Genomic DNA, 27729 nt, shown 5'->3' with positions numbered 1-27729 from the left:
AGGCATTGTAGCCCTCCTTCCTTCCCCTCTTCCCTATAAAGGAACTGAGCTGCCTCAGCTTGGTACTAACTCTACATTCTTTCACAGATAGACTGACTCTCACACTTATGCACACTCCCCACCCATGTTCAGAGCTAGATACACGACCCAAATTGGCCCAGTAAGATGCGACCCTGAGGCTTTCACTGGAACTTTCAGAAAGAGAACCTCTTTCCCTGCAAGAGTTGCCAGGCTGGTAGGACGTAAATCTAGACTTGACGGCAGCCATCTTTGTTACCACTTGTGGAGAGCCCTCCTGAGAATAAGGCTAAAACAGATTCAAGAGATAGAGTAGGACTGATTTCTAATAACGTTGTGAGATCACCTGGACCTAGTCATACTGGATTTTTTAAATGCTGGACTTTTTAAGTTGTCCCAACAACTTTCCCCCCTCCTTTTTTCTTAAGTGGTTTTAAGTGACTGCCACTTTAAACCTTCTCACAGAGTTTATTGAATTCTGCCCCCAAAACCACATTTAATCACACATCTTGAAACACTGGTAAAATAACTCTAAACCAAGGGAAAATTCAATCGCTTCTCTCTGAACGTTTCAGAAACAGAGTCCATTCCAGTAACATTTCACACAGATAAGCTTCCAGTCTACGTGGTCTTAACAGTATGTAAATAATGTATCTAAGTATACATTTCCATTTCCAGCATGATTAACACTGTCAGTAAATGATCCAAATGATCCATAAATACTAGCTATATATTTAAAAAAAAAAAAAAAAATTTTTTTTTTTTAATATATATTATATGGCCAGAAACCCTGGTGGCATAGTGGTTAAGTGCTACAGCTGCTAACCAAAGGGTCAGCAGTTCGAATCTGCCAGGCGCTCCTTGGAAACTCTATGGGGCAGTTCTACTCTGTCCTATAGGGTCGTTATGAGTCGGAATCGACTCGACAGCACTGGGGTTTGGTGTTTTGGTTTTTTATTATATGGCCAGCACTATGCTAAGGGCTATATAAGCATTATATCATTCACTCCTTACAATGACCCAGGAAGTACAAAGTATTATTACTTCCATTTCACAGAAGAGAAAACAGAGGTTTGGGAGGTTGAATTATTTGCCCATGATCACAAAGCTATTCAGTAGCAGAGCTTGGATCAAAGCCAGGGGATGCGATTCAAGAGCCTACACTCTTAATCATTAGAATATACTGTCCTCTGCTTCTTTTGGCAACTATACTTCTTACTAATGAATATGTTTTCAAAAACAACGAAAGGACATTACACGTTACTGCACATTACAAGTATTTCAATCATCAGTCTTTGCCCACCAAATACAGAAGTATGGTAGGTTTCAGTGCACAAGAACGGCTGGACTTATCAGAAAGGACCAATACCCACCTTTAGATTTTGAAGACGCCTAATTGGGAGAAGGGCATTAAGATAAGAGAAGTATTTACAAAATGCCAGATACTATGATAGGCACTTGCATGACTTTATTTGGTCTTCACCACATAGTTATCTATTGTATAGATAGAGAGATTAAGTAGCTAACTTGTTGAAGGTCGTGCAGCTATTAAACAGCTAGGCCTATAATTCTTCTTTCCACATCTCATATTGTCTGGCATGAGTGCAGGGACTTACAGGAGCAGGCACACAAAAGATGGTTATCTAAGATTAAAAAAGGCTGCCCTCTCACAAATAAACGTGCTCTGAGCTTAAACTTCTCTAAACTTATCCAAAAGGAGTTTGACATGCTCTAGCTTATGGAACCCAAAAAATAGGAAAGCATTCTCTAAGAGAAGGCCTACGCATAAGCTCACCCAGAGGAGTGATCCAGAGAAAAGAAATACACAATCTGAGGATTCCGTCTGGGTCAGGGAAATGTACATCAAAAAAGACATCCACACTCTTTAGATACAGTGATGGTGGCCTATTAGGACACTGACTTTATCTCACTACCTTGTCACAGCCTTGGCTCTCAACGAAGACATCTTGTGCCCCTTTACATCTTGTCTGAACTTCCTCACTATTGCTTCCCTTTCCACCCTTGTCAGCAGGTTGAGAGAGAATAAAGCCTTAGAGACAAAATTGGGTAGTATGGGCATTGCTGAAATATGCAGCCATGGCAAAAACCGACAGCTTGATATTAACAGATCATTGGATCCTCTAGGGCATAGCTGTTTCTGGCACCTAATGGCTGCCAGGCTTGGGGTGGGCCAGATGGCCTGAGTCAGTATTAGCATGCACTCCCCTCCCCTCACCGAGGTTTGAATTTAGGACCGTACGGGTACCCCTGGTATTTGGTGCATCACACTCACCTCTGCTTTTCTCTGCTTTTCCTCTTGCTCTCTCTGCTCCTTCTCCATGCCAACCAGTTTGAGCTTCAAGTCAGACACTTCAGTCATCAGATCAAGCTTCTGGGTCTCAAGAGATGTGTGACTTAGCAGCTCCTGCAAGCAAAAACAGATCTCAGCATCATAAACCACCATGGCAACAAGGAAAACTCTAGCTCTTCCAGAGCACATGAGGCAGTCTCTAAGTTGTGTGTTGGACAACACAGACTGCTGCATGTGAGCCACAGGCCTATTAGGGGTGGATATGGGCTGACACTGGTTCACTCCAGAATAACAGTCTCTGCCACCACCCTCTGTGCTCTGAAAGACAACGTGAGCTTCATTTCTCAAAAATGTTTACCATTCTCAAAAATGTCCAAATAGAGAAAAAACGAACTGCTACTCTCAAAAAGCTACATTTTTCCATTTCTATTTTTAGGGCGAAGTAGCAGGTCTTCATCACTAAAGCAAAGCAAAACCAAGAGGGGGGGACAAGCTTATGTTAGCAATATAGTTTTAAAACCGAAGTTCTAGATGAGCTGATCTCGGCTCAATCAATGCTCAGCCCAATCTCCAACATACCCCATTGTAAGACCTCACTAAAATGAACCTAGAAGGGAGCTAGGTACATAGAGTAGCTGCTCAGTGAGTAGCAGGAGCATTTCCCAAAGTCCAATGATTATACTGGAATCTAATTATATGAGATACAATTTGGCCACTGTGTGATGTAAGCAAGAAGTTTGTTCTGTCCTGATTGTGAAGACAAGCCAGGAGAGGTTATTACTACTCTTGCCATCACTAGAACAGTGGCAGACTCCAGGCCAGATGCCTCACGTCCTTGACAATACCTGCCATTAATACACAGACTTAATAAGCATGAACTAGGCAAAAAGCAAAGGCGATAAGAAGCATGCCTGCTCAAAACTACTAGAAATTATGAAACCCACTGCCGACGAGTCGATTCCTACTCATAAAAAAAAAAAAGAGCAACCCTATAATTATGAAAAACCTCAAAAAATATGATCATTTCCCAAACTCCAAGTGCAACACATTTCTCCATGGAGAAAATGCAATGTCCCATGAAAACCTGACACTGACACTGGCTACGCAGGTCCTAGCAAGAACATTCTGTACAGCAGCCAGAAGAACAATAGCCCAAATGAGCAGATGCAAAAGATCTAAGAAAAGACACAATAACCCTGCCATGGTCTGAACATTTTATATCACCTTGGGCAGCCCAATCCCACTACAAGAGTGGAGATCTCAACTTTCTGACACATGGCTCTGATTTCATGCATTCTGAACCATCCTCAGATCATATACCACACGACAAGGATTCTGATGTGGAATGCATGATACCCTAAGCCAAAGGCCCCCAGAGCCTCAGAGAGCCAGGCTACACTGCCCGTTTGCTAATTTGAGGAGACAGATACCTAGAAGACAAACAGCTCAGCAAAATGAGCTCACTAAGCACTGGACCAAGTAGGCCAGCTCTTTTGGAACCAGATAGTAATGAGGCAGGCCTGAGGGCAGAGAGCACTACAGGGTCAGATCAGCAAGTTACTTGGCCACGAGGAATCAGCTAAATGAGTACTTTCAATATAACGGGGGGATTTAGATTCACTGAGTACCTCCTCTGTGCCAGACTCTGTTGGGTGTTCTACATACATCTTCTTAATAAATACTCCCAGTGATTTGGCAGTAGTATTATTGTCCCAATTTTACAGATGAGAAAACAGGTCCAGAGGAGGTAAGCATATCTCTTGGCCAAGGACACATGGTAATCAGCAGCAGAGTTAGTTTTCAAACCAAGGCTTCTTTGACTCCAAAAAACTCATTTCTGTCTAATGTATCACATTGTTTCCCAAACAGAGGAAGAAGTCCAGGAGTTTTCAGGGATATTCAAAATACATGCTGGAAAAAGTAAATCAACAAATATTGAATGAGCCCATGAATATCTTCTCACATAGACAAGGTTTCATTGAGCACATACTATCTATTAGAGACTAGTGCTAAAGCTATACAGATCCAAAAGAAGGTCCTCATACCCCTTCCCTGGGCATGAAGGCCCACAAAAATCAGAAGATCTCTGGGTTTTCAGTAAGTCGAGTATCTTAAGATGTAATCCTCCCCCATGCTCCTTGCTCATACCTGTCGCTCTCTTCCACTCCCCCGCTTCTCTGCCTCCACTGCCTCATTCTCTGTCTGCCTCTCTATCCTTCCATCTACCTACTTTGTTCCAAAAATAATTTGAGGCGGTTTGGAAAATACATACCCCAAGTTAAAAAATGAATCATAAAAATTAAATTGGGCACAAAAAGAAGTTGAAGCCAGAGTTACAGCTGGTATAAAACCCATACCAAAAAATTTTATGCACTGCTAGAGATGGAGGAAATGTATTTGTGAGCTTCCCAGCAGCCCATTAAAGAGGGGAAAGGAACAATTTTACAAATCAAGGTTCATGAGATAAAAACAACTGCTTTGGACTACAGAAATCTGAGAAAAACTTCTTCCACGAGATTTCATTCGTTTATTCAACAAATATAAAAATTTTAATACCTACTGTGACCCCAATACCCCCCAGCAGGTCTTCATAATTTTTCAAAACGGGCAACTGAGAGCTTAACATAACTAAGGCCATGATAAACCTGTAAGTTGTTCTTCCTCTGCCTGCCTCATTCACATACCTCTGTTAATGACTTTGTTTTGACCAAATGTTAATGACTTTGTTCTTTGTTTTAAACTGATGCAAATAACCTTTTGTTCTGTCCGGACTACCTGTGGCTTACAAGCCCCACAGGAAAATTAGAGCCCAGGTATCTGATATGTGTAATAAAAATATGTGTATTTTAAATATGTGTATTTATAAAAATAAAAATATGTGTATTTTAAATATGTGATATGTGTAATAAAAATATGTGTATTTTAGCCTAATAAAGAGATGTCTGGCAGGTATCTTTTGTCACTATCTTGTAATAAATAACTCCTCTGGCCAGGTCATCTGGGGACTACAAAGACACTTGTAACTCTTGTAAGAGTCTGTATAAGTTCTAATGTGAAATTGCTCTTTGGGACTCCATAGAGACAGCCTGTGTTGCTGCCCCAGTGATGTATAAAAAACATCTCCTTAAAAAACTTTCTCACTCTTCCTGATGTTTCATTGGCTCAACTGCTCCAGGGCATGGACCCTAATCAGGTAACACTACCAGATGTCAAACACTAGGGTCATGACAATTGAAGATGCAGTCCCTGTTGAGTACTTGAGTATATTAAGATGATATTCATGCAGTTGGTCTGCTGATCAGCATTTGAGATACTGCTGTGATAGGACTCAAAAATGTTTCAGAATATCTCCCTTGAAAGATATTCTACTCCCATTATTGGTCCAAAATCCCTCTGGCTGTTTTAACTGCCAGGGTGCCGTTGGTCACACCAATGTTCCAGCTGATAAGGATAATATTCTAATTGGTTGCACTGAAGTTCCAATAGCGATTCCAATTGGTCATGCCAGTGTTTTAACTGGCCACACTAACATTCCAAACAGACATTACAATTGGACACACCAATGTTTTAATTAAAAAGCTAGGGCTACTTAATTCCATATAGTCCACTAATTAGAAAACTTTTACTTATTCTCTCCTAGTTTTTGTCTATTAGCATCTACCTCCACCTTTCATTATCATCTTTCCTTCATCCCTTTCATTAATAATTTCTGTCCTGCTCCCTGAACTCAAAATCTGCCCTCAACAGGCTTACTCCAATCCAGCTCCACCTCCACATCTTCAGGCCCAGCATGGCCCCCTTTACCTCCACCCATCATTATCTACTATAACCTCTAAAACGGTTGTCTTGACAAATTAACTACCTTACATCCTCAATTGCTCCTTCTACTTCCAGCATAAACTGAATCCTGGCTTTTTCAAAATATGGCACGTCCTTCCAGCCATCTCAAGTGGAGATCATTCTGCTTCCAGTGACTCAGAGAACACATTTCTCCCTGTTTCCAAACCACTGTTTTGTCCCCATTGCCCATCACATCTGCCCTTTTCTTCTAAGGAAACACCACCCAGTTACACCACATTCTCTCCAAATATCCAGAACCCAAGACAGTCTCCCAATTTCCTTGAAGATTCTGTCTTTTGATGAACAGTTTCTCTACCTACTTTGGGCGCATTCCGCCTCCTCAGCAGTTTCAACATCCTTGTTAACAAATCATTCACTCAACACTAACTCCGGCTTCACATTTGTTGACCTCAGCTCCAACAGGTTTTGCTTCTACTTCACTTTAGCTTCGCAGCAGCACAGCACAACTTGGCTCCCGTCTTCATCCAAAATGTGTTTACTCTGCTTCTAAAATCTTCTACTCTGAAAAAATCTTCTCTGGCCACAATCTTCTAACCTTTCAACTGTCCCACTTGCTCACTCAAATAATCTCTAATTCCTTCTTCTGTAGCTACTAGACTCATAGCTCATAGGGTCGCTATGAGCTGGAATCGACTCGACAGCACTGGGTTTGGTTTGGTTTTGGTAGCTACTAGTTACTTAGTAACTCCCTATTTTCCTAGTTTATCACTTTCCTTTAAGCAATGTTTGCCTTCTTATTCACTCTGTACCTTGAGGTTAGTCATTTCAATTGTACTCATATCTTCACCAGAAAATTCCTCATTCAATTCAGCCCTGTCCCCAGACCTAATGAGCATTTGCCTTACCATACCCAGCCCATGTCAAACCTCAAAGTCTTTTGTCTATATTTCCACTCTCCATGGCCCTGGTGGTATAGTGGTTAAGAGCTTGGTTGCTAGCCAAAAGGTCAGCAGTTCGCATCTACCAGCCACTCCTTGGAAACGCTATGGGGCTATAGGGTTTCTACGAGTTGGAATCTACTTGATGGCCATGGGTTTTTAGAGCCCTAATGGCACAACAGTCAAGCATTTGGCTGCTAATCATAAGGCTGGCAGTTCGAATCTACCAGCCGTGCCTTGGAGACTCCATGGGACAGTTCTACCCTGTCCTATAGTGTCGCTATGAGTTGGAATTGACTTGAGGGCAATGGGTTTGGTTTGGTGTGGGTTTTTTGGTATGCCCTGAGAATTGCCTTTGAAAGTTACTTAATGGTGCCAATTGGTTTCAATTCAAATTTATGCTACCTAATTACAGCTGATTCACCAGTAATGCCTGGCAAACTTTGCATTCATCTCTGGCTGATTTCTTTCAGGGATTGTTCCAAATCTTTTCTATTATCCTCAAATCCTAAACCCCACCCTGTCCCGGTCTTTTCCTCAAAAAACCTCTCCTCATATTACTGAAAAGATTGAAACGGTCTAATTATTCATTGAATGTATGTCCTTTCTACTTCGGAGTTTCGCGGAATTGTCTGTCATTCATATCTCTTAAATCCCTGTCTTAGAGAAAGCAAGCCCACACCTCCATTCCAAGGCTAATCTGCCACAATTCCACATACCACATAGTCATCTTATTTGTCAGGTTCTTTCACTTTTAAGAACTCTTCCCTAACCCAGTAAGTTTCCAGTTACAAGCATATAAAAAGCAAATGCCAAAGGACGTAATTCTTCCAGGTTTGCTCCTGAATTGCTCCTATCTGACCCAATTTCCTGTTTTTGATCATTTCTCAGTCTCTAGACTCTTCATGCCATCCTCACACAGTTGATGAATCCTACATGTTGCCTTCCTGGTTAAAGCCATCCTTTGGCTTTGTTTTCTGGTCCTATTTTGTTCTCTGGTCTTATTTCTCCCTTTAGCCTGATAGCTCAGAATGCCTCCTGCTCACATGGTCCTAGTTCTACAAGCTCTTCCACACCTCTGTGCAGTCTTTGAGGAAGTTCCTATAAAGCACAGTGATTCTGACTCATAGTAATCCTATACGACAGAGCAGAACTTCCTCATGGGGTTTCCTAGGCTGTAGCAGATGGCCAGGTCTTTTCTCCTGTGAAGTCACTGGTAGGTTCAAACCCCCAACTGTTAGCACTTGGTTGCTAACCAAGAAGCTGGTGGTTCGAGCCCACCAGCCACTCCACAGGAGAAAAGACCTGGCCATCTGCTCCCGTAAAGCTTACAGCCTAAGAAACCCTATGGGGCAGTTCCACTCTGTCATATAAGGTCGCTTTGAGTTGGAATCAACTCAATGGCGCACAATAACAATACTTTATGGTAGGTATCAATCATATACTCTGACAGATAGTTAATCTCTCCCTTACCATCAGCTCCCATTCTTCAGGTTATACACATGATCAAATTTCTGACATTCTGAAAACCCTTCCCTCTTGACCTTCTTTCCCCTCAAGCTACCACCCATCAACTCCCACATACTCTCATTAGCCAAATACCTGGTGTGGGTGTTGGTGCGGGTGTGTGTGTATGGTATATATAAGCTCAGTCTCTCTCTCTCTGGCTTCTCCCTCCTCCCTGCACAGTTACCAAACCAAACCAAAAACCAAACCCACTGCCGTCAAGTCGATTCCAACTTATAGCGACCCTATAGGACAGAGTAGAACTGCCCCATAGAGTTTCCAAGGAGTGCCTGGTGAATTTGAACTGCCAACCTTTTGGTTAGCAGCCATAGCACTTAACCACTATGCCACCAGGGTTTCCCTTCACAGTTAAGCTCTTAGAAAATAGTCTACACCTGCCGTTTCTTCTTCCTCATCTTCCCGTCACTCCTCAACAAGATGTGTACATGCCTGCAACCCAACTTCAGCTTCACCAGGTAGGGCATAGAAACAGTACAGTTCTGGGGACCAATGTCAAAACATTCAGATGCAACTTATTCTTCTCAGCTGTCAACCTACTCGTGCTTCATCCACTCATTAGTGTAAGCTACTCCTTGCCTTCCTATCCTACCATTCCATTTTCCTAGCTTTCTTTTTTCTTCTCCATCTCCTTTCCTGGCTTCTTCTATTCCATCCACCCCCTAAGAAAGCACCCGGGTGCCTAGCTCTTATCTCCAAGACTGGAGTCAGCTGTGGATCCAGCCTACTTGTCTGGAGCATCAACATCCTGGTAAGGCCAGGCTCGGGCCATGCTCCACCCAACTACAGGGTGGGATCCTGCTGGGACCCCCTTGGAATCATACAGCAAACTGCTTTGTGTGAGAAGGTGAGGCATGCAGAGGACGTGGGTTAGAGATAAGGGGAGAAGGTTCCACACACAGCGTTCTGCTTCTGTTCCCAAATGTTTCAAAGTTGTCTATGTAAATGAGAGAAGGCAGAGGAGCAGAAGGAGAGAGGTGGTATGGGAGGTGGGTGGTTTGTTTTTCTTACTGTGAAGGACCATGAAACAGGGAAATGGAGCTTTAGGAAAAAACCAACAGACAGAATTATCACCAGGCCCCTCTGACTCCACCACAACTAACCTCTTCCAGAGGAGTAAGTACATCTCCTTTCTTGGGGATGAAAGAAAGCGTATATCTTAAAGCAACCCCTCATTTCCTTTTTCCAAAGCTCAGCCTCTGACTGCAGCTGATAAAAAGAATTTGCCTTTCAACTTGTTCTTTCCTTAAAGGGTCACATCTTGAAGCAATTACCTCCATCTTTAAGTGCGGAATATGACCCAGGGAGTTACTGACCAATGACAGAGGATTGTAGCCAGACTTGTAATCTGAAACCAAAATGAAAGAATGGGCCATGGAAAGACATGAAAGGAAAAATGTGTCCCTTTGCCCTTTGAAGTAAAAGGCTCAGGCCTTGCCAGGAAGCCTCTTTCACGAATAACATTGTGCAGAGAAGAGGTACTTGTAGTCAACCTCAATTTGAGTCCAAACTCAGTCTCCACCAACTGTAAAAAGGAGTTGAAGTATCTATGTCACACCGTGGTCTAGAGATACAACATCAAATGTGATGAGCTTGAGGAAAGTACTTATTTCTCCTTTATAAATTTTCCAGAGGGAGCTTTAAGGAATATCTGGTAAATCCTCACTTTCTTCACTGGTAACTTGGTGTCTTACCTCCTCAGATTTCTGCTCCCATAGGATCATGTACATAGCTGTTTAATATTTTCTTTGGGATAGAAAGACTTCCATAAAGATGCTCCTGAAAAATTTAGTCAAGTACTGATGACACTGTTGAGTACACACATCTGGACACAATGTCCCCTCACTAAATTCGGAGGCAGGGATAGAACCTGTGTCTTGGGGCCCATCTACCCCACTCAGTGCCTTGATGTGTATCTCACATTTGTGTGCTATTTCATAGTTTTAATGAAGCTGGACTAACTTTACTACAGCTCTAAAGGGTGGGCAAAGTAGAGTCCGTATTGCATCCTCATTTTCTGAAAGTGAGAATACAGGTTCAAAGACTTTCTCAGATCCACAGCAAGTGATGAACCTACAGAAACTCACGCCCATGGACTCAGAATTCCCTAAATTTGTCACTCTCCACACCTTACCTAAAAGGCAGCCAAAGCAATGACGTTGCCTAAACCCTGGAGCTCTGAGTGAGGTGGGAGGACTGAGGTAGAAGCTGATGTGGTTCAAGGTTTCCCAAAAGTGGGGTCGTTCCCTCACAAGGAGGTCTTTACCCTTTCTGTCTCCCAACTTTCCTTCCCTCTCCTGTCTTCTTTTCAGCACTGAACATCCTTTCTGCTCTTGACACTAATTGCATCTATCAATGACCAGTCTTTGGAAAATGATCCATTTGGCTGCCAGCTCTGTATAAGACTTCTCATCCACTGAGTGACATCAGCTTCTTCCCTGAAATTATTGCCCTCTGGAGAAAGGTTAAGGGACCCTGGTGGCACAGTGGTTAAGCGCTTGGCTTGCTAACCGAAAGGTTGGTGGCTCGAATCCACCAGCTGCTCCATGGGAGAAAGATGTGGCAGTCTGCTTCTGTAAAGTTTACAGCCTTAAAAGCCATACAGAGCAGTTCTACTCTGTCTATAGGGTCACCATGAGTCGGAATGGACTTGTTGGCAATGGGTTATCAGGGAGAAAGGTCAGAGAACAAAGGCAGAGGGTCAGGAGCTTGTTAGGCAGAAACCTACTGGACCCCAGAAAGCCTACTGAGGCCATAAATTTAGAAAAAACCACCAGGGACCTCAAATACACCAACAGGCCATGGTGAACCCTCCCTGTGACATGGAGTTTCTGCTGTTGGCATGGTCTGAGTCAGTCATAATGAGAGGGTTGCAGGGCCACTCTGTACTCCTAGGGTGGTATTCTGGGTCCTGGGTTCTCATGCTCCAGTGTGCAGCCCTCAAAGATGCAGCTGGGCAGCGCCCTGGCCTACTTAAGAACCAGAGGGGCAGGATCCAGTGCTGTGACCTCTACACCCAGGTTCAGACTATACCAGACCAGTGAAAACTGACTAAGGTTATTCCCCTCCTTGAAGACCCATTTGTATATTTCCTAGGAACTGTCTCTCCTTAATGGGAAAGGCTCCCTTGGAAATTCAGAAATGTTCAGTGAGTCCAAGACCACAGCTGAATAGGTGTTTCCATGGGCAGTCCTGAGAGATGCTCTTAGCTGCCCCTTCCCACCCTATCCCGCATCTTACAGAGGGCTGCAGATGAGAAATACTCTTTTGTCCTCAAATGCCTTCATAATCCGAGTGGTGCTCCTGTGGACCTGTCCCTGTGCTGATCCTGTCTGGTCCTGGTTTGCCTGTCTAACCCCAAGGGCCCACATGTTTAACTCTTTATGGAGGCTGGATGGGTTAATTTGCATTAGAAAACAGATGGGAGCTGGGAGATCAGCACCAAGCAGAAGTCAGCCCAGGCTGAGGGGTGATGAATGGCTCATGAGTTTGGGGGTAAGGAGAAAATTCCCTTTCTCTTGGGCTCTTGGAGGGAGGTTGACATTGGTCAGGAGAACAGCTGTGGGGAGAAACAGGCTAATTGGGGTGTTGAACCCCATGTAACTACAGGGTTTGGGCTATGCTGGTTGTATTTGGGGTTTCTTGAGTCCCCCAAACACTATTCAAGTCAGATGGCTGGTCAGCACAGAGGGACAAAGCCTAGAGCAGATGTTGCATACTGGAGGTTCATGGGTCAAATTTGCCTATAGGTATGTATTGTGTGGTTCACATAGTAATTTTTTAGATTTCAATTTGCTACTAATATTTTTAAAATACAAACATTTATACATATAAATATATAAAATTTTATAAACTGGATTTCCAGCTTCTTAGGTGAAATGAGAAGATCTAGCAGTATTGGGTCTACATGGGCAGTCAGCTGGAGTTGAGTTACAGCTGCTTCCTTGACACAGGATGTACTCAGCGTGCAGGGTTATCAGGAGAACATACCCAGGGGAAGCCCTGCATCTAAAGGCAGTCAGAGTCCCCACAGTGAGGCGGTGAGAGGGCTTCTTTAGAGCTCCTCTGGTATTTGAGTAGAAGGCCAGGCTTGGCTCAGGGCAGGGATGGGTCTCTAAGGACTGGCAGAAAGAGGTGACTATTTGCCTCAGTTCTCTGCCTCTAGGCCATGAGCCACCCCTGCTCCTACCACGTAAGCCAAGAGCCCTGCGGCCCAGGATATCTCAGTCAAACTGGGCAAGCCTCTGCCTGCCCCTTGCAGAGGGCATGTACTCCAAGCTATAGATGGCATGGCGTCAGCACTGAGGTGTGAGCATCGAGTGTCTTTACAAGCAATATAGAGCAGACTTCAGGAAAGCAATTGCATATGCAGCAGAACATTCAACTTGGGAATTAGAGGTAGAATCCAAAGATCACAAGCTCAGGCATCACCAAGCCCAGCAAACACATGGGTGGGTGCTGAGGCTCCAACATCTACTATGACTTGAACTCAGAACTTGCAAAAGGGTGTATTACATATTCCTATCATTTTACCCTTCAAAAATTGAGAGAATGCAGTGAAAGCTTATAGGCATAAAAATAACTTGGTTAAGTTAAAGATGTTTACAACCCAGAAGTGGCAAATGAGGAGCGAAAAAATCCAGCTGCTGCAGAGTAGATTCCAACTTTTGGCTAGCCCATGTGTGTCAGAGTAGAACCGCGCTCCATAGGGTTTTTTTAATGGCTGAATTTTTTTGGAAGTAGATTGCCAGGCCTTTCTTCCAAAGAGCTTATGGGTGGACTCTAACCAACAACCTTTTCGTTAGCAGGCAAGTGTTTAACTGTCTGCACCACCTAGGGAATACAGAAGCCAAGACACCCACCTCTGTGGCACATGCAAACCATGTGCCTATTGCCTTACCTGTCTCACACAACAAAGGGGACTCAGAATCAAAAAGGATGAAAAATGTAATTAAGTTTAAGAAAAGTGTTTTGTTCTGTTATACATAAAGTCACTGCCAAGTCAGGGGCAACTGAACGGCACCTAAGAACCATCCAACAAGATGCAATCCACCATATACTACTTAGAGGGACAAGCTGGCCTCTCTCCAGGGGATGCAGGGCACCAACATCAGACTCATTGACACAGAACTCTGACACGGGGGTGGAGACATTGCCATGAGAGCTATGCAGAGCAGCCCTGAAAGAGAACCCACGCGACAGTCAGATAACTTGGGGACTACAAGGCAGCCATTCTCTGACCTGTCCCATGGTTCCACGTCAAGCACTGCCTTCCTGAAATATCAACCTTCTGACATTTTTCTGACACATGCCTTCTACATTCAAATTTTCTTTGTCTCTTTCTGGATTTTTTTCACAAGTCTGCACCATCTCCAAACCACACCCTGTGCAGACTTGAAAAGTCAGTCTAGCAAGGTGTTTCCTGTACTCTTTGTGACAACACTCCCTTGCCACTCGAGATTTTTTTTTTCCCATCAGACTGTTTTCTTTCCTGGGTCTTAAAAAGAATGACTCAACTCTTATCGCTACTCAGATTTTCAGGGAATATTATGAGCAAGAGAAAATGGCACACAATTTAGTTGAAAATCAAATGAAGCCAAGAATGTGGTAACATATGAATTAGCAGTGCAAAGAAAACAAACTAATAACTGCTTCTGAGCTATTGGAATGAGATTTTATGAAGATATTTGCATAAAAATACTGACTTGCCTTTTTTTTTTTTTTTTTTTTAAGTTTTTCAAACACACTCAAATGAAACTGAGGAACACCTGGGAACTAAGATGTTCCTCCTAAGACCAAAGGTCAAATTCAAGCCTGTGTTCATTTCCAAACTGTCAAGGAATAATCTGAATCTCATGCTGATCAAGGCAATAAAAAAAAAACACCAGAGCTCTGGAGAAACAGATCACAGGCAGCGATCTAATTGAACCCACTCATTTTAAGGGATTTTCATTCTTTAAGTAATTAGTGGGCATCTCTTATGTCCCAAGTACTACGCTAGGAGCTACAAAGGAAACACACATCAACTTCAGTTATGGTTTACTTTTCAAAATGACTGAAAATCCAAGAATGAGTGAAGAAAACCTATTAATTAGATATATATCAATAGATTGTTTTAAAAAATCTAATTGGCTTCTCAACAGACTGACTCTGAAAACACTTTTGATAAAAATGTAACATTCCTTTCTAAAACAACTTTAGAGACAGAAACAGGTCAGTCATTTCTTGATTTAGTACATAATACCTATTTTAAGCCCATAACTACCATTAGGCCTAATAAAGAATCATTAGTGACATCTCATTAAATCAGGAAGAAGATAAAAATATACAGTATAGAAATGTACAGATGTTGTTTGTAAAGACACTCGATGCTCACACCTCAGTGCTGATGCCATGCCATCTATAGCTTGGAGTACATGCCCTCTGCAAGGGGCAGGCAGAGGCTTGCCCAGTTTGACTGAGATATCCTGGGCCGCAGGGCTCTTGGCTTACGTGGTAGGAGCAGGGGTGGCTCATGGCCTAGAGGCAGAGAACTGAGGCAAATAGTCACCTCTTTCTGCCAGTCCTTAGAGACCATCCCTGCCCTGAGCCAAGCCTGGCCTTCTACTCAAATACCAGAGGAGCTCTGAAGAAGCCCTCTCACCGCCTCACTGTGGGGACTCTGACTGCCTGTAGATGCAGGGCTTCCCTTGGGTATGTGCTGCTGATAACCCTACATGTTGAGCACATCCTCTGTAAAGGAAGCTGCTGTGACTCAATTCCAGTATCATTACTTTTATTTACTGCTGGGGGCAGTGGGTGCAGAGGGGCCGCCCTTGCAGCCTGGCTCCCAGCATCAGGGGGAGATGCTGGGAGCCAGGCTGCAAGGGCGGCCCCTCTGCACCCACTGCCCCCAGCAATTTACTATTGTTATATAAAATCTGGCCAACCCAATATGCCATGAAACAGACATAAGAGACATTTATGCTTTCCCGTTACTTTGAATATAGATGATATAACTGTTTTTTGGTAAACTGTTACTCAACCACTGCTGTGAAAAGTTACTTGGCAATAAGTATTAAGGGTCATAAACTATCCACACCTTTCAATGAATGCACTTCAGGGACTGTATCATAAAAAACTCACTCTAAAAATAAGTACTCATTACCAGAAACAACTCGTTGCTGTCGAGTCAATTCCGACTCATAGCGACCCTATAGGACAGAGCAGAACTGCCCCATAGGGTTCCCAAGGAGGAGCTGGTGGATCTGAATTACCAATCTTTTGGTTAACAGCTGAGCTCTTCAAGGGAGAATGAAAAAAACCAAAGACACAAGATTAGTCCAAAGGACTAAAGGACCACAACTACCACAGCCTCCATCAGACTGAGTCCAGCACAACTAGATGGTGCCCGGCTACCACCACTGGCTGCTCTGACAGGGATCACAATAAAGGGTCCCACACAGAGCTGGAGAAAAATGTAGAACAAAATTCAAACTCTCAAAAAAATATCAGACATGGCGGCCTGACAGAGACTGGAAAAACACTGAGAGTATGGCCCCTGGACACCCTTTTAGCTCAGTAATGTAGTCACTCCTGAGGTTCACCCTTCAACCAATGATTAGACAGGCCCATAAAACAAAATTTGACTAAAGGGGCACACCAGCCCAGGGACAAGGACTAGAAGAGGGGATAGGAAAGCTGGAAATAGAGTACCCAAGATCAAGAAGGGGAGAGTGTTGACATGTCACAGGGTTGGTAACCAATGTCACAAAACAATGTGTGTTAATTGTTTAATGAGAAGCCAGTTTGTTCTTCATCTAAAGTACAATTAAAAAAAAAAAAAAGCTGAGCTCTTAACCACTGCACTACAAGGCTACTAAATACTCATTGCAGCTCATTATTTACAATAGGGTAAAACTGTTCAAGGGCAGAATGCTAAATTTATAAAACTTTCACTCAAAAAACCTATAATAAGTGGTAATATAGATGATTATACGGCAAAATTTTTGAACGGGAAAAACTCAGAATATGATGATACTGCATATAAGAGCTGAGGACTAAATTGTATCTCTGGTGTGACTAAAGCTTTGTAAATTATACGTACACATAAGAACAAAAACCAAAAGGAAACAAAGAGCAGACGGTTAATAGGTTTATCTGGATGGCAGGAGATCAGCTAATTTTTTTTTCCATTTTGATATCTATTAAATTAAGACTTAAAATATTTATATAGCAAGTTTTATCAAAGAAAACCATACTGAGTGGGAGGGGGTAGAATGAGAGCAGAAAGAGGAAAGGCACAAATAAGCTGACAAAGTGGCTTTCTAGAACCCCAGATGCCACCCACAGGCGGACCATGGGTCACGTGATAAGAGGGGTTTGACATTGCCAGCAGAGTACTCCTCCACTGAGCCAGGCCTGGAAAAAGTGCTCTTCTGTGAATTGGTCTAACCAGCTCAACAGGTTATTCTCCTGCCCCACCCCCTCTGCCACTCTCAAAGCTCTGGTTGGTTTCACCTGCTGCATAAACACTGCAGACTGAACAGCCAACTGCACCTCCAGGCAGGATGGGAAAGTAAGCAGGGAACGCTGTAACCTAGACACAAAAAGGGACTTCAGCACATGAGCTGCTTTAGAACCCAAGGGCCTTCCTTCAGCTCCACCTACCCTTACCTGTTGAAGCATCTCTTCAGCAGCATTGAGTTTCACCTGGTGTCCTTCCAGACACACTTCCAGGTCCCGGATCTTCTCTCCTTGGGCTTCCACTTGGTCTGTGAGGACACTCACCTGTTCCAGGAAATAAAGCAAAGGTAGAGGAGCAGAAGCTCTGTGTGGGGCAGGAAACTCTCCTTGCTGCAGGTGAACCATGACACCACACCACTGAGCCTTACACACGAGGAATGGCTTTTCTTTTGTGTGGTAGGTGAAGTGCCTGGATGAAGAAAACTCCAGTTGGGTTCATACCTTGCCAGGAAGTCTCGGCCACTGCCTGAATGACGTTGGTCACGTTTCTGGCTCTTGACAGACTCAAGAGAAGGATACCCAACAGCCAAGAGAGCTGCCTCTGGGCTGGGCCCTGCTCCTTACTCCTCTTACAGCTTCCCTCAGGCAGCCCCAATCTCAAGGCTACCTCAGCTGGCTTGCCAGGGTTTCTGCCACCTCATGGGGAAGAGTAATCCAAACTTCTGTGCAAACTAACCAATGACCTTACCTCTCTCATGAGGGTGTGAGGATTGCTCACCTATCAGGCAAGTGTTTTGAAGCAATTAAGGAATGTGAGATATAAAGGGCAAGTTATTAGCACTGACAAAACTTGGCTCCAGAAAGGTGTTCATGCCTCACAGGCCAAAACATGACTCTAAGTCATAAATATACAGAAGCCACATTACATATACAGTGGCAGGAAAAAAAAAAAATCATCTTCCTGAAGAACATGGAGAATCTCTACTGGAATTATCAATTGATAAAAACCCATTTGAAATAGTCATTTAAAGTATGCCCTGAATATACACCGATCTTTTGTAGGATCTCTATTAGCAAACTGCCCCACAATTCTTTCTTTTTTTTTTTTTCCTTTGTCCTTTCCACTCCTTTTTTTTTTTTTAAGAGATGCCTCAAAGCAGGAAGATGAAAAAGAACTGTGGCCCCCCAAAGCAATCAAGTGTTGGTAAATTAACATCCTTTAGATCCTTTGGAAACCCTGGTGGCATAGTGGTTAAGTGCCATGGCTGCTAACCAAAAAGGCTGGCAGTTCAAATCCAACAAGCGCTCCTTGGAAACTCTATGGGGGCAGTTCTACTCTGTCCTATAGGGTCGCTATGAGTCGGAATCGACTTGACAGCAACGGGTTTGGTTTTTTTGGTTTAGATCCTTTGGTTTTTAACCAGTGGTTGAGTAATTGCCATTTGCACATAGATTATCCTATCTGTGAAGGAATAATACCAGTACTTGTTGCTGTCCAAACCCAAAACCCAGTGCCGTTGAGTCGATTCCGACTCATAGCGACCCTATAGGGTAGAGTAGAACTGTCCCATAGAGTTTCCAAGGAGCGCCGTCCAGCCCATTATAACTCCTGCAACCTCATGTGTGTCAGTAGAACTGTGCTTCACAGCATTTTCAGTGGCTAATTTTCTTCAGAAGCCCTCTGGGTAGACTCAAACCACCAGCCTTTAGGATTAGCCGCTGAGCCCTGTTAACCGTTTGCACTACCTAGAGATTCAAAGGGTGGAGCATAAAAGAGTTAATGTGGATTCAGTTACAAGTGCTCAAATAAACTTTATGAATTATAAAGGTCCCTGTTTAAAGAGAAACTAATCTAAATTAAACTTTCTCTTTTTAATTTCCCAAATGATTAATGAATTATTGAAAGATATTCCTGTTGCTAATGCAGGGTGTGAGCTGAGATTCCAATTTTAATCCCAAATAGGTTACTTTTGTCAACCAGGTCCATCTTAAAACACAAACTTTTGTTATTTTAATCCTTGTTGCTCACCACTATCAGCAGTCCTGGCCTTTTCTGCTACTAACTTCAAGTTTTCAAAAGGGTGGGTGGGATTCAGGGGAGTGGGCTTTGCTCCCCGGGTTCTAGAGTTTCTGTTTGGGAAGACTGTTTCATGGTTAAAAGTTATTACGTGGATTACCACATGGTCTGCACCATGCCTTGGAGTCACCTCCTGGAGACATCCAGTGTTGTCTAGCATTCTACAGCCCATAGTTCAGCTACCAGTAAAACTCAAGCTATGCAGGGCTGCAGGTCCTTATTAACCTCAGTCCTCACTCTAAGTACTATGAATGGAGAGCTGTGAAAAATGGGGACAAAGTATATAAGAACCCTAGACTATGACCTTCATTCAGTAAAAACAAATATTTATTGAGCCTCTGCTATATGTTAGGGATAATTTTAGGCCCTGGAGGGATACAGAAGAGAAAAACAAAGATGATAATCCTTGCTTTAAGGAGTTATAATAATTACAAGGTATTTTTTTTTTTTTTTTTTAACTAATCCTGGAAACAAAGTATTCTGTTAACATGTGATTTGCCTTGTTCTCTCTAAAGAGTAGTGTAGACCCAGGAAAAATTCTGGACCAAGGGCTCCAATTAATTCAGTCTGGATGAGCTACTGTGAGAATTAAGCAAAAGGCTGAGAATCTGTCCAACCAGCTCCACAGGGCCACTAAGAACAGGAGTAATGACGTAAGAGCAACTCCAAAAGTCTGTCTACAAGATCCTAGCAGAACAGAAACCTCTAGGGTCAACTTCTGACTTTTATGGTAAGCAACTTGCAAATTACAGGACAGTTATTTAAATAAAGATTATCCAAGAATTCAGATTTTAAAACAAAAAATCTCAAAGAGAATATTTATTACATAGGGCTTGTTTATTAAATTGTAATCCTCTCTAAATAGGAACTGGTTAGTTTAATCATGAAGGGTCCTAGTTCAACAGTTGCAGATTCATCCTATTTGCTGCAAAGTGCTAAGCTGGACACTTTTTCATTAATCATGTCATTGGGATGGAGTTTCAAATTATACCTCCCTGAAAACATCTGGGTTATAATGGGCTATAAAATCTGGCCCCTGCTCTCTCTGATTGCAACTCCCACAGAGCTTCCTCACTCATGTGCACCAACTCCAGACACAATGGCCCCTGTTGTTCTCCCCACACACTCAGCACATGCCTACCTCAGGGCCTTTTGACTGACAGCCTCCTCTGCCTGGAATGTGCTTCTCAGATCTCTGCAGCTCCCTACCCAGCTTCCTGGGGTCTCCTATCAAGAAGGCCTTCCCTGACTAGTTACTCCTTACCAAGCTTTGTTTATTCCAAAGCGCTTCTCACCACCTGATGTATTTTACGTGTACGGTTTATTTACTGTCCACTCCTCCGCCCCACTCTCCCACACCAGAACGGAAGCTTTACAAGAACAGGACCTGACTGTTCACTGCTGCATCCGCAGCATCAAAAAAGAGTGTCCAGCAAATTGTGGGCATCCCAATAGCTTTAATGACAATTCAATTAAGTGAGGAAGAAAAAACTAGGATGCAAAATTGTATATTTGGTATGTGAGCTCAATTATTATAAAAAGGGGAAGAACAGGAAAAAAGAAAAGACTGGAAAAAACCTGCTTCTTCAAACTTTTAAACTTTTCTTGGTCCCTAAAATCATCATTGCTTACTCTTATGTTCATAAAATAAGACAAAAATAAGGTAAAAGAAGGAAAAACAAACATACTGCAGTCTCACAACCTTATTGCTCCAAGCTAAAGCCCAGAGCCTGGGCAGGTTCTAAGGCTCCATTTGCCCCCTCCTCCATTCAACCACCGGTCTTGTCCACAACCCTTACAGCTTTCTAAGAAGCTGGGATTATGATATTAATGTTTATATTCTCTAAATTGTCAATCAGTGTCTGATGCATACCAGACCTTGAGTAAATGCTTGCTAAGTCAATTTATGCATATGAGAGTTCACACAGCCAAGAGCTCCTGCTTCAGCAATAGGCCTCCCATAAGAATACCTAACTTTATGTCCTACCAGGGAGTGCTAGCTTTCGGAAGTGAAAAAATTCCTTTGACTGTATTTTTCCATTAAAAATTTTGGAGTTCTTCTCTTCGAAGCAGGAGAGTCATGAAAGGTTTAATCTATATTACCAACTCCCAGAGATTTGGCATCAAAGTGATCTGTCTAGATCCAGCATTAGACAATTTTGGACCTGATCCTATCAGCATTCACCCTTAGGCCTTGTTATCACTCATGGCTCTGTTTTATTAGTGACACAAGGACACATCTTATCTCCCTCACAAGGCTCCTGGATGATAGGCTCTCATCTTGCTCATTCTTAGCACCCACTAATCCACCTGACTACAGAGCATCCAGTTTGTAGAAGCAGGTGCTAGGTAGTACATGACAAACAAATGAATAAATTCACAGACTCCCAAGTCAAGTCCAAAGTTAAATTGTTCCCCAAGTTACTTTCTGCTTTGTTTCAGGAAAAGTCTTCTTCAAAACACACGCTTTGGGGCAGGATAAATTCAACAGTGAAAACCCCTTGTACGCCGCTTCCATTTAGTGGAGGCTGCAGAACTGGAGGTAACAAGCTGGTTCTCACCAGAAAGGACCCACCTGTAATATAAGGGACTCCTTATCTCCTTCTAGACGTGCCAAGCGTTCCTGGTAGGTTTCATTACTAGCAGCACCGTGGTGGTTTACCTGGGACTAAAGAGGAGAAAAAAAGAAGACACTTAAAAGGCTGGGAAAACATCTAATCAACTTTCAAATGGAGTATGTGATTTATGAGGACAGCTTGGCTGATTACATGTGCAAAACCACCCACCAAAACAGGAAACCACAGGATTTCAAAACTACTACGAGGAGGACGAGACCAGATGCCGTTGAAAGGTGTGCCTTGAAAGTTGGCAAAACCAGCCGCTGGATGACCTCACCCTTGCCTGGGAGGGCTCTATGGAGCTCCAGACCCAGCAGTGCTTGACTTGACTCAACTCAACATGCTGGGTCTGGTTTAGCTGGAGGCACTAGCCTGAGAGAGGCACCAGCAACAATAAGAGTCTACTCTTTGAGGAGACCTAGGAGCTGTTACCATTCACCAAGGAACTATGTAGGAACAACTCCTGCACAGATCTTGGTATCTCCTAACAGTCCAGCCAGGGTCCTTTGGAGCCACAGCATACTTGGCAGCATGGAAGCCTGTCCTGAACACCACAATATGCATGGAGGTTGAGGGATGCCAATTGCATGGCCATTTCCCTACTCACACATCCCCTCCAGATGTAGCCAACCTCACCCCTAGAGAAGCAGTTTGGCAGCCAGGCTGGCACATCATTCTTCCACAGTGCTAGAGCTGAGAGAAGCAACCTAAGATGAAGTACCTTCAGAAGAACCTAAATAAGAGCCTTCTGGCTAAGCAGAAGGAAAACATGCAAGCTGGAAAGCAGTCACAAACCATAGAAAACACAGGAAGGGGAGAAGGTTTGAAAAGATAGGTGACAGTCGGAGTCTTATAAAATGAGACAGGAGCTGCGGTCACTTTCTAGGGCATGTCTGCCCTGGGTGTGAATACCCAGGAAGGAAGGAGAGAGCTGCTAATGGCATTAAGCTGGCCAGACACCACCAATGCTCCCTCCCGCATGCCGAAACTAGGGGCCCAAAGTAGGACATCTGGAGGCTGAACAGGCTGAAAAAATAGCTCTTATTGCGAAACAGGGAAGCGACGGTCATGATAATCTGGGCTGACAGAGGAATAAGTGCTCCAGTGTTCATAAGGTAGGTACCCACCTCCCCAGAGGAAAGTCATGGTTGTGCAGAAGGGAAGGTCACAGAGGAAACCCAAGGACCTTCTCCAGAGCCCATTCCCCATATTCTGATCTTCAGAACTGGCTCTCCAACCCTCCTCCAGGAGAGAGGGCACCTCCTTCCTCCCCTTATCCCAGCCTTCCCAATGCAATGCCTGGTGACAGAGCCAAGCCCAGTCCTAGAACAGAAATAAGAAACCAAGCATTCTTCATTCAAGCCCAGGAGTCCTACTTGTGAGAGAAGCAGTGGCTGTTTGTTAAAGACTCGGTGGGAGGGCTGGCCCAAGGGACATTTCCCAGGGTGGCTGTGCCAGGCACAGTCTAGAGATGGTACATGGTGCCCGGTGCCACACCACTGCCTTTTACTCCAGCCTCTCAATTCTGCTTCTTGTTCATGGTTATGGAAGCTCTTTCATACCACAGACAAAGGGCCTTAACTATCACAAATGACTTCTTTGTTGGTGGCAGTTTATTGCTGTTACAATTAATATTCCAGTTCTCACATAGTCAAACTCTCTGACTAGCATCCAAGGATAATAATTATAACCTACATTTTCTCAGAACCTGCCAAGAAAGGAGAAAACCATTCTTAACAGCAGGTCAAATGCTTCTCTCTCAAAGAACTTATGTAACAGTGATTTTCAGGGGACAGAGAGAATAGAAAAGGCCCAGGTACCCAAGTAAAGCTCTGCACGTTGGGCCCTAGAGCCAGAGTCAGTGTGTGCATGGGGTCACCCAACACTGTCCAGCTGCCAGCTTTCTAGCAGGAGGCAAAGGAAAGAAGACCAAAGCACAGATTCCTTTTTCAAGACTCCAGTGAGCCACTACACCAACTATGCCTAATTCAAATAGTGTGCAGTTATGTTCCTCACCAAAATGAAAGACCTACCCATACAATCAACCATAGAGACAGATATTTGTATTAGTTGACAAACAACCCCATAAGAAAGGAAGATGAAGACATAAGCCCTGTTAATGCACAAAACATATGCCAGAGAGTCCATAAACACTGGCTAAAAGTGGATCAATAATTTGGATTCACTCTGGCAGTCAGTGGAAAAAATGAAACGTGATCAGCTAAAAGGTGCACAGACCCATATGGCAAAATGAAATTGACTGGATATGCTTAGGAGACGCACAAGTATTTCTGAGGTAGAGAACAGGGAGAAATTTCTCGTTTCCACAGAAAGGCTCTGTGTAATGACATAAACACGGTTCATAACAATATCCTCAGAGTAAACAGAGTCCATTAGAACTCACTGCTTTCCTGTGAGCCATCAAAATAGATCAAAGGTTAAGGGACAATATGGGCCAAATAGCCAAAGCAACTCTATAGAGACTACTACACTGTAGTCCGAGCACAATGCTGTAAATACATAGCAAACACTTACATAGTGCTAATATTGTCTCAGGCACTGTTCCCTAGTAAGACAGTTTAATTAACTCATTTAATCCTCCCCACAACCCATGAGATGAATATTATTTTTGTTCCCACTTTGCAGATAAAGGAACTGAGGCACAAAGTATACGAACAAGGCACAAATGCATAATTTGCCCAAGTTACTAAGTGGCAAATTAGTAAGCTTTCTCTTGTATAAATTAATTGAGGGGTAGATCAATTCCGAATTTTATTTATATACTGGAATTACACGCAATAATTCACTTAAAATAAAGCTTTGCTGCTTAAAAAAAAAGGTCAAAAACACTGTCTGAATCTAAATGTTCATTGATAGAAGGGTGGCTAGATAAACCACGGCTCATCTATTTCAGGGGAAACGTAGCATATTAAAACATGAGGTAAGTAGATACTTATGTACCATCGTAGAAATATAGGACACATTGATTAATGAAAAAAGAAAGATGCAGAAGAATCAAACAGCATGATACCAGAAAACAATGCTATTCAACTCCATAAGTAATTACATATGTTATGAAAATAAAGTGAAAAAGTATCTGGAAGGTTACATAGCAAACCCTTAACAGTGCTCTCCTCTGGGGGAGAAGCGTAACTACTCCTACAGAAAGTTAGGGGTAGGAGGTTGGGTCATCATAGACTTGTACTTTAACCATAATGTTTGCACTTCTTCCAAAACACACAAAATACATTTTTCTTGAGTAACTCAAATATATTTTTAAATCTAGAAGCAATGTTTGAGTCCTGAGAGCAGTGGTTCGTGGATTCTCTTCTGTCACCTGCAGCAGACCCAAGGGACACAACAATTCTCTCCCAGCAGTCACACTGGTCCATATAGCAATGAGGCTCCTGGGAGGAAGGGTCCTTCCCCAACCTCAAATCATTCTAGAGGAACAGAGCCCCACCCTCTCACATAGTCCTCCCAAATCACTGATATTCTCTGACAAGCTTTTGAAAGGTATTACAGCAGTGAACCCAAAATGTTCCCAGATAAAAGTCTGCAGTATCACCATCCTTTACTTTTGGCACCATGCACAGCCATATGCTTAAACGATCTAGATAAGATTGTCATCTTCTTCAGAAAACTGCAGCCCCTCAGAAGGGCACAGGCCAGGAAAATAGGTTCCTCTCTACTTGGAGAAGAACCTGGAAAGTACCTGAGAGCAGAGCCAAGAGGATTAGTTTAGAATTATCTTGTTGAATGCTAATAGTCATCAGCCAAAGCTGAGGATTTGAAATTGAGTGAGGGAACTCTTTATTCCAGTAATTGGGCAACAGGTTCAATCACTTCCTGAAGCCATTCTTACATTATAAAAGGGCTGCATGTCAGGGAATAAAAGGCCACATGGTTGTCAAAATGGCATTCCAATTACTCAGAAACGTCTTTAAAAAGATAAGAGTTGAGACATAGTTTTGTTTTGCACTAACCAAAAATCCAAACCAAACCTGATGCGTATTCCAACTCAAAGTGACCCTACATGAAAGAGTAAAACTGCCTCACAGGGTTTCCAAGGAGTGACTGGTGGATTACAACTGCCCACCTTTTGGTTAGCAGCCATGCTCTTAACTATTGTGCAACCAGGGCTCCCTGTTTTGCACTACCTGTACCCGTACCCATTGTCATCACATTGATTCTGACTCATAGCGACCCTAGAGGACAGAGTAGAACTGCCCCATAGAATTTCCGAGGAGGCCTGGTGGATTCAAACTGCCAACCTTTTGGTTAGCAGCCATAGCACTTAACCACTATACCGCCAGGGTTTGTTTTGCAATACAGCACTTTAAAAATAACTTGCTTTATCAGAGGGTACACCTTCTTCCTTAGTTCTATTAGTAGATTGGCAATAGAAGGCTCAGATCAATACTGAGACCACATAGCTGGGTCCCTAAGTGATTCCAGGTAGTGGAGTCTCTGAAAAGTCTTGTTCACATTCTCTACTAGGTAAATCTGTGATACAGCAGGTAGGCACAAATTCTCCAACTCTCCATGCATGAAGTCAGATTGAGAGAACTACAGCTACACTCCACTGAGAAAAAGTCAAATAGGTTTTGAGGGCTGCTGCATGCTAACTTTCTACTTCTCTCCACTCTGGGATCAAAAGTGAATTTAAAGGACAGGTGATCACATTCTACCCTGTTGAGGATGGAGAAGACCCAGATAGGGAGAAATGGCCTCTGAACCCTGCTTTAATGGAATCTACTGTTTTATGTGTCCAGAATGGTTTAGTATTTCTACCTTTACCGTAACTGTGTGGCACAAGCAGGGGCTGTCATCTTCTTAGAGATACCCTCACCTTCTAGTGACCTGATCCAAGTTAGGCAACCTGGAATCCTTCCTCTAAATTTTTAACTGGGAAATAGAGGATGATGGTGGTGGTGGTGTGCTAGAAGGTTCTGAGGCTGTCAGTGGCCACGTCCTCCTTGATATAGAAGAAGCTGGTTTGCAGTAAGAGTAAGCCATGAAGCTAACAAGCATGTAAAAGGAAAAGAAAGCTAAGACAGAGAAAAACTGATGGCATTTTCATCCCTGGCTCATGCTGTCTAAAGGCAAAGCTATATGTCTCCCCTTTCTGTCGGTCCCCTCTTGGCCTGGGCTGATTCAAACTGAGTTTCTGTTAATTGCAACTGAAAGTCCTGGCTAATGCATTTGTCTCAAAGGGTGATCAGTCAATTGACCTAAATTTACTCCTTTGGAAATAGATGTACAGGAAAGAATTCCTGCTATTTGGATACAGTACTGAATTACAAAGAAAACTATAATCTGCTTGATTTCCTTGCACTGGCAATTTTTGAGACTGAGTTGTCCCATTCTAAGCCAACTACAGTTAAAATCAGAATTATCATAAAGGACTAATGGGTATCTACTTTGGGGCACAGGGTGTATCTGTGTAGGATGTACTGGGATAAAAAGACATCTAGTCTCCTTTGTGTGTAGAATGGATGGCTTTCTATCTACCACCTGTTGGCTTCCATCCTCATTTCCCACACAGATCAAGAAGGATAAGAAAGCAAATGAATACAAGGTACAAAAGGCCCACGGGCACCAACGGTAAAGTGAGACAAGTGTGGCTAAGGGGGAAAAAAAAAAAGTAAAAATAAGATAAATATGAACTAAAGTAAGGCTAAAAGACCTAAGGGTGAAAGGGAAAAGGAATAGATGAAGAATAAATAAGAACATACAAATATCTTAACAACAGTTTAAGAAATTGTTTTAAAAGAATTACATGTCACACACAGCTGTGCAGATACAGATCTGAGAACTGGGTGGCTGAAGGTTGCAGCTTCCCTGATCCTCAGACTTTCCTCAGTTGGACTTTAAGTCAAGGGTCCCTGGAGATGAAGTCTCCCAGGGTGCTTCCATACCCATACCCATGTACAGAGTCCCTACAGCACTGCCTTCTCTGCAGACAGAGGCCAAACTAGGAATGATTAGTAGACT

The 27729-nt window shown here is 43.1% G+C and overlaps 1 protein-coding gene across 11 annotated transcripts in view; it reads right to left on the bottom strand.

Moving 5' to 3' along the window:
• The window catches only part of PPFIBP2 (PPFIA binding protein 2), a 173050-nt gene that overhangs the window by 54672 nt on the left and 90649 nt on the right, over positions 1-27729 (bottom strand). For 8 of the 11 annotated variants that reach the window (XM_049890266.1, XM_049890260.1, XM_049890264.1 and 5 more), the window contains 3 exons: positions 21690-21782; positions 17248-17361; positions 2312-2443 (listed from right to left, as the gene is read on the bottom strand). In XM_049890266.1, the coding sequence (XP_049746223.1) occupies positions 2312-2443; positions 17248-17361; positions 21690-21782 (339 nt within the window). The other 3 variants (XM_049890270.1, XM_049890271.1, XM_049890269.1) reach the window with 3 other exon arrangements.

The sequence above is a fragment of the Elephas maximus genome, chromosome 7 (genome assembly GCF_024166365.1).
Source record: "Elephas maximus indicus isolate mEleMax1 chromosome 7, mEleMax1 primary haplotype, whole genome shotgun sequence".
Classification (NCBI taxonomy): Eukaryota; Metazoa; Chordata; class Mammalia; order Proboscidea; family Elephantidae; genus Elephas; species Elephas maximus.
This window is presented reverse-complemented; position numbering and strand designations above follow the sequence as displayed.